The 19,313-nt window shown below is 44.8% G+C and overlaps 1 protein-coding gene across 1 annotated transcript in view; it reads left to right on the forward strand.

Moving 5' to 3' along the window:
* Nucleotides 1-17,625, forward strand: part of LOC307088548 (retinal-specific phospholipid-transporting ATPase ABCA4-like) — a gene marked incomplete at its 5' end in the record, with an annotated part of 58,095 nt that extends 40,470 nt beyond the window's left edge. Inside the window, 24 exons of the mRNA XM_079754479.1 lie at nt 254-308; nt 1,228-1,391; nt 1,907-2,031; nt 2,306-2,404; nt 2,574-2,763; nt 3,455-3,549; nt 5,165-5,197; nt 6,443-6,548; nt 6,694-6,768; nt 7,930-8,099; nt 9,166-9,343; nt 9,784-9,899; nt 10,182-10,329; nt 10,628-10,751; nt 11,353-11,482; nt 11,987-12,107; nt 12,599-12,661; nt 13,370-13,476; nt 14,114-14,255; nt 14,819-14,953; nt 15,790-15,893; nt 16,366-16,458; nt 16,962-17,211; nt 17,504-17,625. Of these exons, the coding sequence (XP_079610605.1) occupies nt 254-308; nt 1,228-1,391; nt 1,907-2,031; nt 2,306-2,404; nt 2,574-2,763; nt 3,455-3,549; nt 5,165-5,197; nt 6,443-6,548; nt 6,694-6,768; nt 7,930-8,099; nt 9,166-9,343; nt 9,784-9,899; nt 10,182-10,329; nt 10,628-10,751; nt 11,353-11,482; nt 11,987-12,107; nt 12,599-12,661; nt 13,370-13,476; nt 14,114-14,255; nt 14,819-14,953; nt 15,790-15,893; nt 16,366-16,458; nt 16,962-17,211; nt 17,504-17,617 (2,937 nt within the window). The 3' untranslated portion in view covers nt 17,618-17,625. The remainder of the gene's footprint in view (nt 1-253; nt 309-1,227; nt 1,392-1,906; nt 2,032-2,305; nt 2,405-2,573; nt 2,764-3,454; nt 3,550-5,164; nt 5,198-6,442; nt 6,549-6,693; nt 6,769-7,929; nt 8,100-9,165; nt 9,344-9,783; nt 9,900-10,181; nt 10,330-10,627; nt 10,752-11,352; nt 11,483-11,986; nt 12,108-12,598; nt 12,662-13,369; nt 13,477-14,113; nt 14,256-14,818; nt 14,954-15,789; nt 15,894-16,365; nt 16,459-16,961; nt 17,212-17,503) is intronic.
* Between the last annotated feature and the right edge of the window lie 1,688 nt (nt 17,626-19,313).

The following is a 19,313-nucleotide window of genomic DNA, read 5'->3' on the forward strand; positions in this document are numbered from 1 at the left end:
GCAGGCTCCTTTGTGTTATGAAAGTGTGTTACGAGTGTTAATAAAAAGATCATCATCCAAAAAGATGATGATATTCAGTAAATTTTTATTAAAGATTGTTTAAAGAGTCTTGAGACGCTTGCTCCCTCATCATACTGGAGGAATTGCTTAAAACATAAGTCACATCGAGTATCAATGTTTAATGTAGCTTTGGCTACTTGAAGTAACTAATAGACTATCTGAAGCTTGCCATTCAAAGCCATGTGTTTTGCAGATTTTCCTCAAAGTGACGACCGGTGGTAACTTGACTATACGCAAATGTCTACAAGGTAAACAGAATGTGACGGATGCTGCTGGCTTCCTTTATCCCCAGTTTGTGATTGTTTTCCCACAAATAGGTTTCTGTATCTTTAAAGGGGACATATTATGAAAACAACACTTTTCCTTGGATTTGGGGTGTTGTTTTGGGTCTCTGGTGCTCCCACACGCATAGAAACTTTGAAAAAAGTGAGTGAGATATGCATTTCTGAAAGTACCCCGCCTACAGTTACCAAACGAGCGAGTCAATTTCGGCGCGCCCTCCTACATATGAAGGGGGCACATTTGAATATTACCTCCCACTTCCCAACCCCCTCCAATCAGAGCATAGCTAAGATTTTGTGGACCAGCGGACGAGCACTGGGCGAAGATGTTGGCGCATTTCAGAAGCAGGGATATTCCATACAAAAATAGATGTCTAATTTGTCAGTTTGCCATGTGACTGCCTGGCAGGCAGTCCGGCAGAGCTGCCGGACTGCCGCCGTAGCTCTGGCGGCAGTCCGGCAGCTCCGGCGGGGGGAGCTCGTCGGAGAGCTCCGGGAGTCCGCAAACGGCAACAAACACTTATCCTCCATGCTGTGGTTCACTCTGACAGCTCATTGGTCAATGGGCAGCAGCTCATTTGCATTAAAGCTACAGACACCAGAAACAGCGCATTCTGAAGACACTGAAACAGAGGGGAATTGCGGTAGGCAAGATTTATTTTCCTAAAAGGTATTTCCAGCAAACAGCTTCAATAACATGTTTTCTGGAACTCATATACTATGTTTACTTGTTGGGAAAACACCATAATATGTCTCCTTTAAATATTGCCTGGTCCTCATTAAGTAGAGCATGAGTGATATATCTGCATTGTTTGATGTTTTCCAGCTAAATAGTCTCTCTATTTTATCCAACTCTGCTTTCTACCTTTCTTTGTTCCAATGTCAGGTGGGGTTTCCCACACCAACGGTCAGGTGTCATGTGAAGAGTTAGACGCGGGCCGGGGCTCTCACCAGGTCAGGGGCCCGGGTCTGGTGGTGAATCAGTTCTACGCTCTGCTGATCAAGCGGCTCCACCACGCCACGCGCTCACACAAAGACTTCTTTGCACAGGTAACCTTGTTGTGAGCCGGCTGCCCCTGAAGGGCTTTCTCCAGCAGTGTCCTCTTCCATGGTGCTCCATCAGAGAGGCCCCTGAAGGGCCCCGCTCTGGCCCCGCTCTGGCCCCGCTCTGGCCCCCCTCTGGCCCCCCTCTGGCCCCCCTCTGGCCCCCTCTGGTCCCAGAAGCTCTGCTTGGTGCGATGTTTTCCCAGAGGCCTATTTTTACTCTCAAAGACACACAGCTTTGAAAAGCTATGATGATCCATAAATGGCTTTAGGCTTGTTTCCATACGATTCGAAAGCAAAGAATGAGAGCAGAAAAGAACAGAAGAGAGGAAGATTTTGCTCTCGACACTTAAACCTTAACAAACTGGTGATGACCAGAATGATAACAATGGAACGATATAACATGCCAATACAAAATTTTAATAAAATGATAAAAAATCAGTGTATGTCACTGTGCACATGGTTGCCTACTAACCATGGTTCTGCAACTCTGCCCCTTCCCTTGTTCCCCTCTCTGGTAGATTGTGTTGCCAGCCAGCTTTGTCTTCCTGGCCCTGACGTTTACGGGTATTGTACCCCCTTTTGGGGAGTACCCCAGCCTGACCCTCAGTCCCTGGATGTACGGCCGGCAGTTCACCTTCTTCAGGTAGAGGGTCTGCCCACTATGCTCTCACTGCCATCCACTGCCATCCCGAAATGTTTCAAATAGTAAAACAGAGGTCACAGCTTGACAAAGTCTTTTTTTTATGGTTATACCACTCTGTAAACTTTGTTTTTCTTTTCATTTTCATTGGTGCAAATATGTTAGAGGGTGGACAAAATACTGTTGAAATAGCTAGCATGAAGCTAGCCTCTTAACATCAGTACCACATGGGAATACTGTTGGGTGTTGGGTATCAGCTTGCTTTGTGTGGTTGCAGTAACGAGCGGCCCCTGGATGCCCATATGAGGTACTTTGGGGAGGTGCTGCTCAATCGGCCTGGTTTCGGGACTCGCTGCATGGCCGAAGAACCCCTGCAGTGAGTAGCCACACGCTGCAATGCTAACAGCATCATTTGTGGTCATTATGTGGAAATGAAGGCGTAGCATACAGGACACATGTCAGAGAGAGTCGTTACTTTAAAGTGTTGATGTCCCAACCCCCCTCACCCTCTGAATCCTAATGTTGAGGTCTGGCCCTCTCCACAGAGACTTCCCCTGCAACAACATCACCACAGGGTGGGAGATGCCTCTGGTTAGCCCGGGCCTCATCGAGGCCCTGGAGGGGCCCTGGTGGAACGCCCTGCGGCCCTCGCCCGACTGCCAGTGCAGCACGCCACAGAAACTCACCATGCTGCCCTCGTGTCCTGAGGGAGCCGGAGGTCTCCCGCCCCCCCAGGTCCTACATCCTCCATCAATCAGTCAATCAGTCAAGCAGTCGATCAGCGGTCAAAAATCCATCAAAGTTTATCTATAGAGTGCTTTTGGCTAAACAAGGGACAGAACACAGGAACAGTGTAGAAATGTTTTTAAAATAACGGTAACAATTTTTTATTTTATGACAGAAATACATTTGAGATGATAAATTAAACAAAGTTCAACAAACAATCACACTTTCTACTGGGGGCTGTGATCGATTCAAGTGAAATAAAAGGACAATGGTAGTTTGCAAAAGAAAAAATACAATACATCAATGCACGGCATTTTGTTTGCGCTCTGATTCTTTCTCACTGTTGTTCACCAATATACAGAAGCTCATCTCATTTGTATTATAATAGACTAGCAAAGGCTACAGCAAAATATCATTTTTAGTCATCCAACTCATGTTTATTCTTCTTTTCATATTTAAATCATTAAAGGACAATACTGTCTCTCCCTGCGTCCCTAAAGCTTCTGTTTACAATGGAATAATTCCAAAAACACGAGCTTGCCACATATGAAAACAATAGACAAAAAGCAGCTTTGTTTATTTGATAAGACATTTTGTACTCAGATCTGTGTCTTCCTTTGAAATTATATCAAATATTTTGGACATCTACTTGGATAATGAATTCATCAATCTGAATCTATCAATGTGTGTTTGATGGCAGAGAATCCAGTCGACAGGAGATGTTTTGATGGACCTAACTGGCAGGAACATCTCAGACTACCTGGTGAAGACCTACCCCAGACTCATCAAGAGCAGGTACCTCAGCTCTAATATCACAATGTTTTAATATTATTAGTAAAATGTGATGTTGGTTATTTTACTTGCTGCAAATTTTTAAGCCATTCAATATCTTTGTGTTCTGTATCCATGCCTCCATTTTCTACTTGTTGTTAGCCAATTACTGGCAAATACATCAATATTCCATCTCGGACATTATACAATTTCATTTTTTCCAACAGCACATTGTTCAAAGGTATGTACCATGTCAAGACCTCAACGTAAAGTGTAATTTGCTCTCAAAACAAATATACATCACTCCAATCACAAATGGGAACAGGCTTAATCCATCCATTGAGGTAGTGCTGTTTATCCATTCCTTCCAAGAGGCAATACAGCTGTGTTGTGAAGACACAAAACTGACTCAAGGCATCAGCTCAAAGCTCTTGATTGTAACCTTGTAGTAGGAAGTGATTCTTTCTCAAATCCAGAAACACAGGCTGCTAATGTCTATGTTTATGCCCTGGTGACACCAAGGTGTTAATAAGTTGTTTGTTAGTCAAGCCTGTGCTCATATATTCCTTTTTCTCAGCTACAAAATGAAATGACCCCACTCAAGCATTCACTCGGTGGGAGTTTGAAAACTGGCCTCTTGTCGTTGGACACCCAGCGTGTACTGCATGTAGTGACTTGTATTTAGATCAAACCAAGTGGCGTTCACAAATAATGAATTGTCTTAGTGCCTAGAATAATATTATCAGTCAATGTCTAGATCCACTCGGGAAAGATGTTTTTTCTTCAGCCTTTGACTCAGCAAGTCAACCTTGATTTAAGTGGTATTAACACGCACACACGTAAACACACATAGACACACACAGACCCACACACCCATACGCAAACACAGAGATACACACACACACACCGACACAGAAACACAGACACGTACGCAAACACACACACAGACACACACACGCACACACACACACACACACACACACACACACACACACACACACACACACACACACACACACACACACACACACACACACACACACACACACACACACACACACACACACACACTTTCAGCCCCAAGGCTGAGATCAAGTGTTGTCCCAGGCAGGTCGCTCTGCTGTGGTTAATGACACTAATATGACATGTAAGATGATGTATAGTAGTCATTTTAAATAATTGGTAATTCATCCGTCCAGTTTTATGGATATCAATCTTGAAGCTCAACCCTGCAAGCTTTGTTGAATCAATTTCATTGAATCCATCATTTATCTAAGTGTCAATCTCCAAAGGTTTTCATGTAAATACATGTATGTTAGGTCTGTTACGCATGTATGTTAACGTAGCACAATGGTTATTGAGCCAATGGCCCCATGATAAAAGCCCTTGCGTCTTATCAATGTTATGAGATGGGTGTCGCCGGCAACACTGTTTGTATCTCTGGGAATTTGCCTGCTTATTGCTAAAATATAAAAGGAGAACAAAAAGGAAAACATGGACACTTTTTTTTTTTTTACACTTTAACTATTACAATTCATAATTTGAATAAAATGCTAATGCTACCTGTTTTTTCATGCAATTGATGCATACTATTATTTATTTATAATGTTTTATTCATCATTTCTTCCACATTTTCCAGCTTAAAAAGCAAGTATTGGGTCAACGAGCAAAGGTAGGTAACATCATTATCTTACTGAGTTTGGTGTAAAATCAACCATAGCACCCTAACCCTAACATGCTATCATGCTATCAGATATGTAGTCTGTATGCACTGAGTCTAATATGGTTTGAATACATTGGCCATGATGCACTTTAGTGGTCAGTCGCTGCAACAGCAGCTCTCTGTGAAAGGTAACCCTGATATTGTTGGATATGAAACGAGTTGCTCCTGTACACCCTTTCCCTTACCTGTTTCCCGCAAGGACCTAATGAGTTATCTCCTAATAAGTTCAATGTGCTGAGGAAAATTTAGTGTTCCTTGTAGAAATATTGAAATGAAATGAAATGGGGACATTTGTAGGTGTGTGGTCCGTATAGGCCATCAACAAAATATCAGATGTTATATTCTGAAGACAAGCTTTGGAAAATAAGCTACTTGAATATGGAATCTTTCTGTATAGTATTGAAAGCCTATTACTTATGATTGATTATGCATGCTTATGGTATAAAGTTGATAGATATACCCCAGCATAACAAGGTTCCATCACAGCCTTACAGAAAGACAATCATCTCAAATATTCATGAGCAAGCTTGAACCTTTCCCTTTTAAATATCAGTTTATAAATCAAATATCTTTTTTATTTGTTTCCTGTGGGCTGAGCGTGTGTTTCCTGTCGGCTGAGCATGTGTTTCCTGTTTCCTGTGGGCTGAGGGTGTGTTTCCTGTTTCCTGTGGGCTGAGTGTGTGTTTCCTGTGGGCTGAGTGTGTGTTTCCTGTGGGCTGAGCGTGTTTCCTGCGGGTTGAGCGTGTGTTTCCTGTGGGCTGAGCGTGTGTTTCCTGCGGGCTGAGCGTGTTTCCTGTGGGCTGAGCTTGTGTTTCCTGTTTCCTGCGGGCTGAGCGTGTGTTTCCTGTGGGCTGAGCGTATGTTTCCTGTTCCTGCGGGCTGAGCGTGTGTTTACTATTTCCTGTGGGCTGAGCGTGTGTTTCCTGTGGGCTGAGCGTATGTTTCCTGTTCCCTGCAGGCTGAGCGTGTGTTTACTGTTTCCTGTGGGCTGACTGGTGTTTCCTGTGGGCTGAGCGTGTGTTTCCTGTGGTCTGAGGGTGTGTTTCCTGTTTCCTGCGGGCTGAGCCTGTGTTTCCTGCGGGCTGAGCTTGTGTTTCCTGTGGGCCGAGTGTGTGTTTCCTGTGGGCTGAGCGGGGGTTTCCTGCGGGCTGAGCGGGGGTTTCCTCTGGGCTGACTGGTGTTTCCTGCGGGCAGGTATGGAGGCATATCGGTTGGAGGACAGCTTCCTGTTTTTGAGGTGGAACCCAAGACAATACAGGATGTAGCAGCACAAGTGGGGCTTCTACTGAATGTTACCGGGGTATGGTGTGTGTGTGTGTGTGTGTGTGTGTGTGTGTGTGTGTGTGTGTGTGTGTGTGTGTGTGTGTGTGTGTGTGTGTTTTTCTTCACCATCACACTCTCTCCCATCACATGGTATCTAATGCCCCCCCCCCCCTTGCTTACAGGGTGAATCCTGCAGACAAACTCTGAAGGACATAGGAATCTTCCTCAGGTACATGGAGACCAAGAACAATGTCAAGGTAATGCCAGCATTTAATTTCTCTCTATTTATTAGAACAGACTTTGGATGCAGTCTACAGAGTCTAATGAGTCTGATGGGCTCAAAGCTGGGCCGATTGATCTTTCTTGTTCTTTCGCTTTGTAATTCCGTCGTCTCTTATTAGCGTGTAAATCACCCAAACCGGGCCAGCACCAATGGGTTCTCTTCAGTACAATATCTCAATGACAAAACAGGGAACAAGGTGAAGCTCTGCCGCTTGCAGTTGTTAGTTTCAGGCCCAGAAGGACTGGGTAGGACTTTAGGACTGCCTGTCTGGGAAGAAGCAGAATCAATCAAAGAAGCAAAACGAGCGGATATTTAATGCAGCTACATGATGATCCTAAACCTGGACACATTTTCAACATCAGATAAAATCTGTCTGACACTGCTTCACACATAGACAAAACTCTGAGGAATAATGTGTCCGATATGAATAAACGTTGGTATGAACGTGGTGTAAGTTTAGGCTGGAAACCATTACTTATACTGTCTTTGTAGTATCTATTTTCTCATGGCTTCTAAGTGTAACATTTTAAATAGATGAAGCCACTTCAGGGCATGGGTTTTGATGTTTCTGCAAGTATTCCATTTTTAATAGCTTTCTAACAGATATTTCAGAGTTGTGGAAGAGTAAAGATGGTGATCATTTATTCTATGATCCAAGAAATCTGGTTTGGGACAACCCGGTGGTCCACCGGCTAGAGCCCGTACCATTAAGGCTCAGTCCTTACCGCAGCGACCCACGTTTGAATACTGCCCGTGGTCCTTTGCTGCATGTCCTCCCCTCTATCTCCAATACCTTCCTCTCTATCTCACTCTATAATAAAGCATAAAAAAAATAAAATAATATTAATAATAATCTGGCTTAACAAAATAAAAAAATGATGTAAACATGAATGAGATGCACTGATCTCATATACTGCATATATGTTGCCAAATGCCATACGTGCCTATGTGGTCGAAAACTGTGTACTCTCTAACCCATATCGCTTCACCTCGATCCCTTAATACATGTACAAATGCCCAGTGTTTAAACTTAAAAGACTTCAAACTCACAACCCTAAGTGAAAACACAAATCCAATCTATAAAGTCATATAAATGTGACAAAAACCCGAATCTATATTTCTAACCCATTTGAAGGTGTGGTACAACAACAAGGGCTGGCACGCCATGGTGTCCTTCATGAACGTGGCCAACAACGCCATCCTGCGGGCGGCTCTGCCCCGCACAGCCCCCCTGGATCAGTACGGGGTCACGGCCGTCAACCACCCGCTGAACCTGACCCGGCAACAGCTCACCGAGGTCACCGTGTGAGTGAGGCGCCCCCATACTCCAGGGCTCTTATTACTATAGCAGTAGTCCATGCTGTGCATCGACCAATACTATTGTAATCCATATATCTTTTATAATTCTACTATAGTAATTAGTATATCATTTTTAATTCTACTTCCAGCCTGGAAATGAGACATAATCTCTTGCTGTAATTGATGATTTGCATCGATTACGGCAAGAGATTATGGCTCTTTTAGTATACAGTATATAGTAGTAATATACTATAGTTTGCCATGACAGCGTTTCCCAGCCATGCTCACCAGGGGCACTGTAATGCGCCGAGGTGAGGAGTAAGTGGGAGGCGACCAGTCTATTGGCAAACAGACTCTGATAAATGGGAGGAGTCCAAAGCGCTCATATCAGATGGGGACGGAGTCGCTCATTTCTGTTGGAGGGTAGAAATGTAAAAGTTTACTTTGGAAGTTATCTACCATTTACACAAAGACATTCTCTTTCATTTTTCAACGATTGTCTTGTCCTCGTGATCAAGGTACACATATCGATTTGTCCAATTACTTTTTCGGTCCCTCTCGGCACACATGCCAACACACTGAATACTTAGAAATAATCACAAGGCAACCATTTCCATTTCCATTTAGGGCATTTAGCAGACACTTTTATCCGAAGCGACGTGCAATAAGTACATTTGTCAGAAGAAGGTGAAACAATTTACCGCGGTCGGTACAGTAAGGATGTTCATAGAACCAAGTGCAAAGTTTACCCATTCACCGTATACAACAAAGATAGCTAGGATAGGATGCTACACAACTAAGGCCTATAACTAAGTACCACATACAATAAGTGCGTACATTAAGTGCCAGGACGTACAACATACAATCAGTAACCACTGGGTGGCTTTGAAGAGTCTAGGAGGTGAACTCTTTAACAGGTGAGAGAGAAGTGAGAGTTGACACTTTGATGACCGACTTTTGCTTGCTCTTAGCGATGTTGGTACCAGGCGTCCAGCTGAGGTATGTGGCACCCGTGATGGAGATGTGTTTTGTTGTGTTCATCCTCCCCTCCTCCCTCCTCTCTCCTGGCCAGGCTGAGCACAGCGGTGGACGCGGCAGTGGCGGTCTGCGTCATCTTCTCCATGTCCTTCATCCCAGCCAGCTTCCTCCTCTACCTCATCCGGGAGCGTGCAACTCAGGCCAAGCACCTGCAGTTCGTCAGCGGGGTCAGCCCCCTGGTGTACTGGCTGGCCAACTACCTGTGGGACATGGTAACACTGTCGTTGCTGCCGTACTTAGGGATCCGTCTTTCTTTGTTTTCTTTTTCTTTTTGGGGAGTGCTTGAATATTGCAACATTGGAAAATGCATTGAACGTAACCGTTGCATGATTTTCGTTATCACAGATTTTTCCCTTCAATTTATAAATATATAAATATTAACTTATGACCTCTTAACCAATGAGACATGAGATGGTGGGGGGATCGGAGAACACTAAAGGCCTTGTTTAGTATTCATCTAATAACCCTGAAGCTTATAGGGAGGCCCTCTAGAAACACATTTGGAACATAATCAACAAATCATACACGGTTCATTAAAGTACACTTTTGGGAAATGAATATGATAATAACTAAATTATGACTTCAACAACAACAACTACCACCACCGCAATGTTGTTTTTATGAGCAACTGCAACGTGGGTTCTCTCGCCAGGTCACCTATTCTGTGTCTGCCGCCATGGTGGTCGGGGTCTTCATGTACTTCAACAAGAAGTGCTACACGTCCCCCACCAGCGTTCAGCCCCTCGTGGCTCTGCTCATGCTCTACGGGTGAGAGCTCACGTCGCTCGCTCTCCTCAAAGTCATGCTACAGCTGGACATTTAACTCTTTTGTAATTTAAAACGTGATTGGTATGATCTGAAGGTGTGTGCACATGAACACATGTTGTACAACACGTCACATGGCTCACTCACACACCCATGTAGGGTATAGCATAACCATATCTTCATTCATTTGTTTCATTTTTTTTTTGTTGTATTTGCCTCATATATGCGTTGTGTGCTCGTGCCTGTGTCTGTGTGTTTGTCCCTGTGTGATCTATGTGTCCCTAGGTGGTCCGTGACGCCCATGATGTACCCCATGTCCTACATGTTCAGTGTTCCAAGCACAGCATATGTCTCTCTCTCCTGCATCAACCTCTTCATCGGCCTCAACAGCAGCACCATCACCTTCATCCTGGACCTGTTCCCAAGCACCACGGTACAGCACATCTGTATTACTGGGAGGGCTAGTATATCTTCATAAGGGGGAGGGGTCTTGAGATCTTCATAAGGGGGAGGAGCCTGGAAATCTTCTTAAGGGGGAGGGGCTTGTAGATTGTCACTAAAACAATCATTTAAATCGCCAAAACTTAAGAGAAAACAACCATTTATTTGATTTAAATATATGCTTTTTAGTTTGTTTTATTTCATATAATATTAATAATTGTATTATTATTATTATTATTATTAAATAACACTGTGTGTGTGTCTGTGTCTTTGCGCGTCTGTGTATATAGGGCCTGTACAAGTGTAACCAGCTGCTTAAGAGCTTACTGCTTGCCTTCCCCCACTATTGCCTGGGCCGGGGCCTGATAGACATGGCCATGAACCAGGCTGTAGCTGAGGCCTACAGCCACTTCGGTGAGCCTTTTCAGTATTCCAATGTTATCTAGAGGCTGGGCGTACTGTAAATAATAGGTTGTACACTGCAACAATTACGTAGAAAGGCCATAAAATGACACTTTCTTTGAAAAGTCTTAAAATCGAAAAGTCAACGCAATATATACAATAACAAAATATAAAGCGGCTAAGAGGTTTCAGCAATATTGCATGAAGAACACACACACACACACACACACACACACACACACACACACACACACACACACACTCAAATACTCATCAATCCTAAAAGTTATGGGCTTATACACAATGTCTGTCACACGCCTGCTCCTTTTGCTGAACCGTCTCTTTGGGCGCAAGATCATTCCCTAATTTAGCAACGCGTGCCTGTGGAGGGAAAAGAACGCTCTGCGCCAGTTGCATACCAGCAACGACACATGCATCGGTGTAGAAAGTCAATTGTGCTGGATGCAAGATAGGGCCCACCCACTTTCACCAGATGGCGTCTTGAATGGGCTGAATCTTGCTCCACACTAATCTCCACATTTTCAGCCACGCCAAACTGTGTTGCCGGGGTTCCATGGGTGTTGTTGTGATATGAGTTGGTGTGTGTTGCCAGGCGAGGAGTACACTCCAGACCCGTACAGCTGGAACTACCTGGGGAAAAACCTGGCCTGCATGGCGGCAGAGGGCTTTATCTACTTCACCCTGACCATCCTCATCCAGTACCGCTTCTTCCTCAACCGCTGGTGCCAGCCCTCATGTTCTCATGCTTACTTTTTTCAATCTTTGTCTCATTGGCCCTCCTACGATTCATCCATGTGATGTCAAGTGATTGCATATAACACTATTTGTCAATGACATCATTGAGGTCTCACGACTTTGCCGACACCCGATGGGGACATTGATTAGTTAACTAATTAAATAGCAGGGGACAGCAAGACTCTGTTTGGCCTAAAGCTGAAATTAGTGGTGCGTGGCTTTGCTGTGACATCACTGATTGGTTAGAAGAGATATTCCTTCTTCTCTCATCTGAATGGACCTGGTAGAGGTGGATTCCTAAAGTGAGTAGAGGGTCTTCCTGCTGCCCCTCAAGTATAGTCTTTTCCCACTCTTGTGACCGCCAATTTGTACAGTAATGGTGTGCCACGAGTCAGTCATGTTTCCTAATGCATTTCATGTTTGTGTCTGGTTGGAGCTATTGCTGACTGGTTAAATTTATTGAATCTAATCTTATTCCAAATCCGTTCCAGGATCCCAGACTCCGTCCAGCCTCCGATGGCAGCGGAGGATATGGATGTGGATCAGGAGAGAGAGCGTATCTACAAAGGAGGAAACGCCAGAGATATCTTGTGCATTAAAGACCTCTCCAAGGTTCAACTGTTCCCTTCTGATCATCTTGTTACCTTCTGCATTACAGAGAATGGGCACACAAAGAGAACATAGAAAATATAAGAAACCATTGCCTTCAATGCAAACTTAACAATCTCTACACATTTACATTCAGAGGATTTTGCTGACGCTTTTATCCAAAGCAACTTACAACCATTCATTCACACATTCACACACCGACGGCAGAGTCAACCACGCAGGGCAACAGCAAGCTCGTCAGAAGCAGTCGGGGTTAGGCGTCTTGCTCATGGACACTACGACACTCAGCTAGGAGGAGCCAGGGATCGAACTAGCAACCTTCCGGTTACCAGTCAACCCGCCCTACCTCCTGAGCTACTGCCGCCAGCAACAAATGAGTGCTGTATTGCATGGCTCCATACTCATCTAGACATGGTTGATAGATAGGAAGGAACACATGTTTTGTTTGGCTCATTCTCTGAGATGCTAATGATCTGTGAAAACGTGTGTCGTAGACGTACAAGGGAAGTACCACTCCAGCTGTGGACAGGATCTGCTTAGGCGTGTCACCTGGAGAGGTATGTTTCGTACTTGGATCCGAAAGAAACTCTTTACAGCCTTCCTCAAGCTGGCATTGTTCTCAAATGTGTTTTTTCAAGTGGTGTATTTTAAACACGCGTAAAAGTACATTTTCTAGCTATATGGATGAACAATCTCTTTTCCCTGCTCTGCAACCATGGCAATGACACAAAACGGAAATGATGACTGTACAGAGGGGTGCTCTATGGATGCAGATGCACCGTAGAGGCTTCTTGTAAACAAGCAAGATCAGTTGAATCCACTTTCACAACAGTATTAAGGAAACTGGATGACATATTTTCTCTAACGGAAGAACAAACAACTGCACTCAAAGCATGAAAGATGTGTTTGGTTGAAGTAGAATTTCAGCTCAGTACTAAGTCATACGTTTCGGTGCTCTGATTCCTTCTCCATTGTGCCCAGAGGCATTCTGGTCTGCATTTGAGGATAACATGGAGACCGAAAATGAACTGAGGAGTGCGTACAGAGTAGGAGGCATTCACAAACTGGTCTGGCGATGTCAGGCCAAAACCTAGCGAAGCAAAAAATAATCTCTCTATCTCTCTCTCCTTTTCTCTATCTCTCTATCTCTCTTTCTCTCTCTCTGAATCTTTCTCTTCTGCTTTCTCTCTCCTTTTCACTCACTCTCTGTCTCTGTGTGTCTCTCTCTCTGTCTCCCTCATTCTCATGCCCCATTGTGCTTCCAGTGTTTTGGTCTTCTGGGGGTGAATGGAGCGGGGAAGACCACCACCTTCAAGATGTTGACGGGGGACATCGACGTGAGCAGGGGCGAGGCCTCGGTCGGGGGCCACAGGTGAGTCCAGCTCCGCTCCTGGTATTCCATCCTCTGTGCCCGCTTGTTTTGGTGGGCCTGTATGGGGAAGACATTTCTTTAAAATAATGAGCAAAATACAACACTTTCTCCATTTGAATTGGGGAGTCTGAATTTCTGAGTTGCCGGTTGAACATTTAGACTGGAACACCCCCGAAGTTCAGGCTATGAAAGTTGGAAGAACAACCTCAGGATCCAAGATGGCTGCTCCGTACATCAAGAGCAGTGACAACTGTAGTAATATACTGTTTAGCAGCACTTCTGTCTTCTTTGTCCCTCATTAAGTCTTACAAACAGTACGGTCCAACTTCTATCTGTGGACTACATTATATACATGTGTCTACAGCTAAATACAGATTAATGCATCTTTATTAACTGGTATAGCTAACCAGGCTAGAACAGATATTACCAAAATGTACTCCTGGTTTCCCGACTCTCATTAGACCCAACACTTCTGAAGTAAATGGAACGTAGCATTATACAGTTTCTGGGGTTAAGACAATTGATGGAATGTTGCCGGAATTGAAGATTTTGCCTTTTTGTTAGAAACAAAAATTACTTTTTTTGCAGGGAAAACAAGAGCGTTATTCTTTTGTTTGCGTATGTTTCTCGACTGCAGTATTCTGACCAACATCCTGGACGTGCACCAGAACATGGGCTACTGCCCCCAGTTCGATGCCATTGATGAGCTGCTGACGGGCAGGGAGCACTTGAACCTGTACGCCCGCCTCAGGGGAGTGCCCGAGTACGAGGTCGACAGGGTGAGCAAGGCAGCGGGGCTTAGCAACCAAGATATTGCTGATTCGTCCTCAGTTCCGCTTAGCCAGGGTTTGAGGTGTCCCTGATTGAAATACCTATATCTGAATGCAGTAGCAACAGTAGGATTTAAATGGTAGCCACTGAGTAGCCACCCGTAGCTTGGTGGGTGGGCCTGGCCAAGAGTGCTATTGTTTTCTGCCACCACTTTCCTTGAATTGTCTTGCATGACAAGCTCGCCCATATGTGAATGGGTTTATGAATAGGTTATCATCAGGCATTCATTGTCAAGTGAAAGGAGTGTCCATGGAGGTGAGAAAAGCACAGTATGAATGCAGATACCATTCAGTGGCATTAATCAGAGTGGAATAAACAGAAGTTGTCTGGAAAATTGTAAGCAGCTCTACTGCAATAGTTCAAAATAAACGTTATTTCCTCTATGTCCACGTGTACAGTGTGGGTAACATTAGGGTTCGCGTTAGCATCAGGGTCAGCGTTAGCGTGAGGTCCGGCCCTGTCAGAGGCTGAGCTAGACATAACATTGTTGAGTCCTACATCTCTCCTCCAGGTGTCAGAGTGGGCCATCTGGAAGCTGGGGCTGTCAGAGTATGCGGGACGCAGCGCTGGGACGTACAGCGGAGGCAACCGGAGGAAGCTGTCCACCGCCATCGCCATGATAGGCTGCCCTGCCCTGCTTCTGCTGGTGAGGCCTGTACCACCATGATAGGCTGCCCCGCCCTGCTTCTGCTGGTGAGGCCTGTACCACCATGATAGGCTGCCCTGCCCTGCTTCTGCTGGTGAGGCCTGTACCACCATGATAGGCTGCCCTGCCCTGCTTCTGCTGGTGAGGCCTGTACCACCATGATAGGCTGCCCCGCCCTGGTAAGGCCTGAAGAGACCATGATAGGCTGCTGGTGAGGCCTGTACCACCATGATAGGCTGCTGGTGAGGCCTGTACCACCATGATAGGCTGCCCCGCCCTGCTTCTGCTGGTGAGGCCTGTACCACCATGATAGGCTGCCCCGCCCTGGTAAGGCCTGAAGAGACCATGATAGGCTGCTGGTGAGGCCTGTACCACCATGATAGGCTGCCCCGCCCTGGTAAGGCCTGAAGAGACCATGATAGGCTGCTGGTGAGGCCTGTACCACCATGATAGGCTGCTGGTGAGGCCTGTACCACCATGATAGGCTGCCCCGCCCTGCTTCTGCTGGTGAGGCCTGTACCACCATGATAGGCTGCCCCGCCCTGGTAAGGCCTGAAGAGACCATGATAGGCTGCTGGTGAGGCCTGTACCACCATGATAGGCTGCCCCGCCCTGGTAAGGCCTGAAGAGACCATGATAGGCTGCTGGTGAGGCCTGTAGAGAACATGATAGGCTGCTGGTGAGGCCTGTAGAGACCATGATAGGCTGCCCCGCCCTGGTGAGTCCTGTAGACACCCTGATGGACTGCCGTGGTGGGCTGTAAGGACGTGTCGTTATAATACGACGTCATAAGGACGTACTCCAGCCTGAGAGATCTCTTGACCTCCCCTCGGCAGGATGAGCCGACCACAGGCATGGACCCCCACTCCCGGCGCTTCCTGTGGAACTCCATCATGAGCGTCATTCAGGACAAGCGCGCAGTCGTCCTCACGTCCGACAGGCAAGTCCGCTCGACGAGTGTGTGAGGGTAGATGGCATGGATGTGTGTTTGTGTGTGTACGTATTATGATGTGTGTGTTTGTGTGTGTAGATGGTGTGGATGTGTTTGTAGATGGTATGAATGTGCGTGTGCATGGGTGAAGATGTGTGTGTAGATTGTATAGTTGTACGTGTGAGTATGAATGTGTGTGTGTAGATTGTATAGTTGTATGTATGAGTATGGATGTGTGTGTAGACTGTATAGTTGTGCGTGTGAGTATGGATGTGTGTGTGTAGATTGTATAGTTGTATGTATGAGTATGGATGTATGTGTGTAGACTGTATAGTTGTGCGTGTGAGTATGGATGTGTGTGTGTAGATTGTATAGTTGTACGTGTGAGTATGGATGTGTGTGTGTAGATTGTATGGTTGTATGTGTGAGAATGGATGTGTGTGTGTGTGTATTCTAACCACGTTGCCTCTGCCCTTCCCAGTATGGAGGAGTGTGAGGCCCTGTGTACCCGGCTAGCCATCATGGTCAATGGGTCCTTCAAGTGTCTGGGCACCATTCAGCATCTGAAGTATAAGTAGGTCATCCTGGCGCGCCCTCAGCCTCCACGTCAAGTCCTTCCTCTCTACAAGCAGGCTTCACCCAAACATTACACAATTTGAGTAAACATTAGATGGTCAGGTTTTGATGTTCACAATTTGATGTGTCCAATTTGTGTGCAATATTGTATTTATATTAGTTAGCAACAGCTTTAATTGAAGGCGTACATAATTGCAAAACAAGAGGAAATGCTTGATGGGTAATACACAAAATGTAATACACACAAATGTATCAAACCTGCACTATGTACATTTACCCTAATGATTTGACAAGATTTGTTTTATAGAGAAACATAAAATTACAGAAATAGCGGTTAATAGTTAGATACATGATGCAAGTTTAATTAACATAAATCCTATTACTCATACAATGAAAATACTTGTTTGGAAATGTTTGGAAAGAAGAAGTTGTTTAATAATGTCTGTGTTCTGTGTGTGTGTGTGTGTGTGCGCGTGCACGCGTGTGTGCACGTGAGGGCAGGTTTGGCGACGGCTACATGGTAACCATGAAGATCCGGGCGGCGGCGCCAGGGCTCAGTCCCGACCTGAACCCTGCAGAGGACTTCATGGAGGACGTGTTCCCCGGCTGCGTGCAGCGGGAGAGGCACCACAACACGCTGCAGTACCAGGTCAGCTGCTCCTCCCTGGCCAGGATCTTCCAGACGCTGCTGGTCAACAAGGACCAGCTCCACGTAGAGGACTACTCCGTGTCCCAGACCACCCTGGACCAGGTATGTTCTTTAATGTAGCAAAGCTCATCACACCTTACCTTGATACAACAGTGATGATGAAACCCATGTCACATCACATGGCTACTTCCAGAGAGGCCTCACTAAACTTTTAATGTTTAGTGTAAGAAATAAATGACCATGGTATAATAATAATATTTAACTGAACTGTAAATATAGCTGTTAATTATCGCTGTCAGCACATTTTATGCACTCTGTTCCGCCGTGTCCGCCCCCTGGGGTTCTGTCTCACTTTGAGTGTCTTTTTCAGTTCACCCTTGTGTTTTTGTTTCAGGTGTTTGTGAACTTTGCCAAGCAGAAGTTGAGAGGAGAAGAGTCTATCGTGTTGCACCCCAGGGCGGCCGGGGCGCGGCGACAGGTCAAGGTCGCGCCCCTGAAGAGGAAGTGAAGCTCCGCCGTTCACCTCTGCAGGAAGTGTGTGTGCGTGCGTGCGCGTGTGTGTGTGTGTGTGTAGGGGTCATCAACAACATTGCTGCTGATTTACTGGTTCCTGCCAGGTCAACAGAGTCTGCCCGACTTCCAAAGGCAGTGTTACTGTGACCTGCCTGTGCCTACTCAAGGGGTCCCCTGGCCCCAACGACTGAATTTACAGAAATTACTGGAATTCTCTTTTCTCCACGTCGGGAAAACAATTGTAAAGTTCACATCGTTTGATGTGAACACAGATTAAGTATGACAGAGATGATCAAACCTGCATTGAGATTTTCATTTGAGCTGTAGTGTCTGAAGTTCAGGCGCCAGGCTGTGACTTATGCTGCAGTGGCCAAAGGAGGTGAACCTTCTTTGTTCTGCCTTTCTGTGAGGCAGGGAATGCAAGCAAAGGGGAGGTGAAGGCTGAGCACTTTATTGTTACAGCCCTGGTGGAAGCACTAAGAAGCACTTTTTTTACCAAGTTGGAGAGAGTCGTTCATGCATTGTGTTGCCGATGAAGTTGCATAATGCTGCTGCTGCTAATGATTCCATTGAAAAATGTTTTAATTATAATTCATGTTATTATAATTATCCATTCAGATGTTGATTTTTGTCCATGCGCTTTTTACCATGGGTATCTTTGTTGCTAGGATATCCACATTTCTGTCCGCTTATGAATGAAGCTCATCAGTTGGTCATTAAAGGGGTGTTCCTGAGAGAAGCAATTTTGTAGAATAAATGCCCTTTTAAAAAATAGGTAATGACTCACATTTCTGTTTATTCATTACATTAATTTCATTTAAGAATAACAACATAAAACGTCATGAAGTCTTAACATATTTTTCTTGGATATTAACAATTTTCATTGAGTGAGAATTGCTATATACTAATGCAGCCAAAAACTATTTGTAAAAATTCTAAGTATGAAACAAAGTAAAAATGATGTCCTGAGTAGTTATCATATTTAACAGTGCAAAATAATGAATTTAACATTAACCTACAGTAATATATACCACAGCTTCATCTCATCAGAAACGGTTGACCAATATGCTATTCAAGGGATTAAACATAATACCCACCCTTACATGATACTGTTTCCAGTTTACCTCTTAATAACAATTGCCTCAATGGATAATCATTAAAATATAAATCTTATCTGATTGCATTTAATGGTGCAGTGTGGCATTTAGCAGAACAGACTTTGAAGAAACATAAAATAATATTCATAAGTATGCTTGATTAGTGTATGCTATCATGCAAATAAGAATTGTTGCACTTTCGTTAGCTTAAATTGTATTCAAAGGCATGCACCATATGGCACTTCCATGTTTCTAAAGTAGCCCAGAATGATAACATGGCTTTACAGAGAAATAAATAAAAGATTTGAGCTAAGAGTTGTGAAAGAGGGGGTCATGTTATCCCCATGGCTATCATCCATTTGTGATTATTTCTGTAGTACCAGCGTTAAGTAAGAAGTAAACATTGGCTTGAGTTGAGAAACGCCAATAGCTTATTATTCAGGCCATGTCCTACAATATGTACAGTGACCATGGGGACTATGAAAAAGACACATGATTGTTATATTCACAGGCTAGAGCCATCAAAGTCGACCTTGGTGCAATTAAAATGATTGTCACCTCTACAAACAACTTGGTTTTTCCTCTTTGTAGCGA

The sequence above is a fragment of the Pollachius pollachius genome (assembly GCF_949987615.1).
Source record: "Pollachius pollachius genome assembly, chromosome: 17".
Lineage (NCBI taxonomy): Eukaryota > Metazoa > Chordata > Actinopteri > Gadiformes > Gadidae > Pollachius > Pollachius pollachius.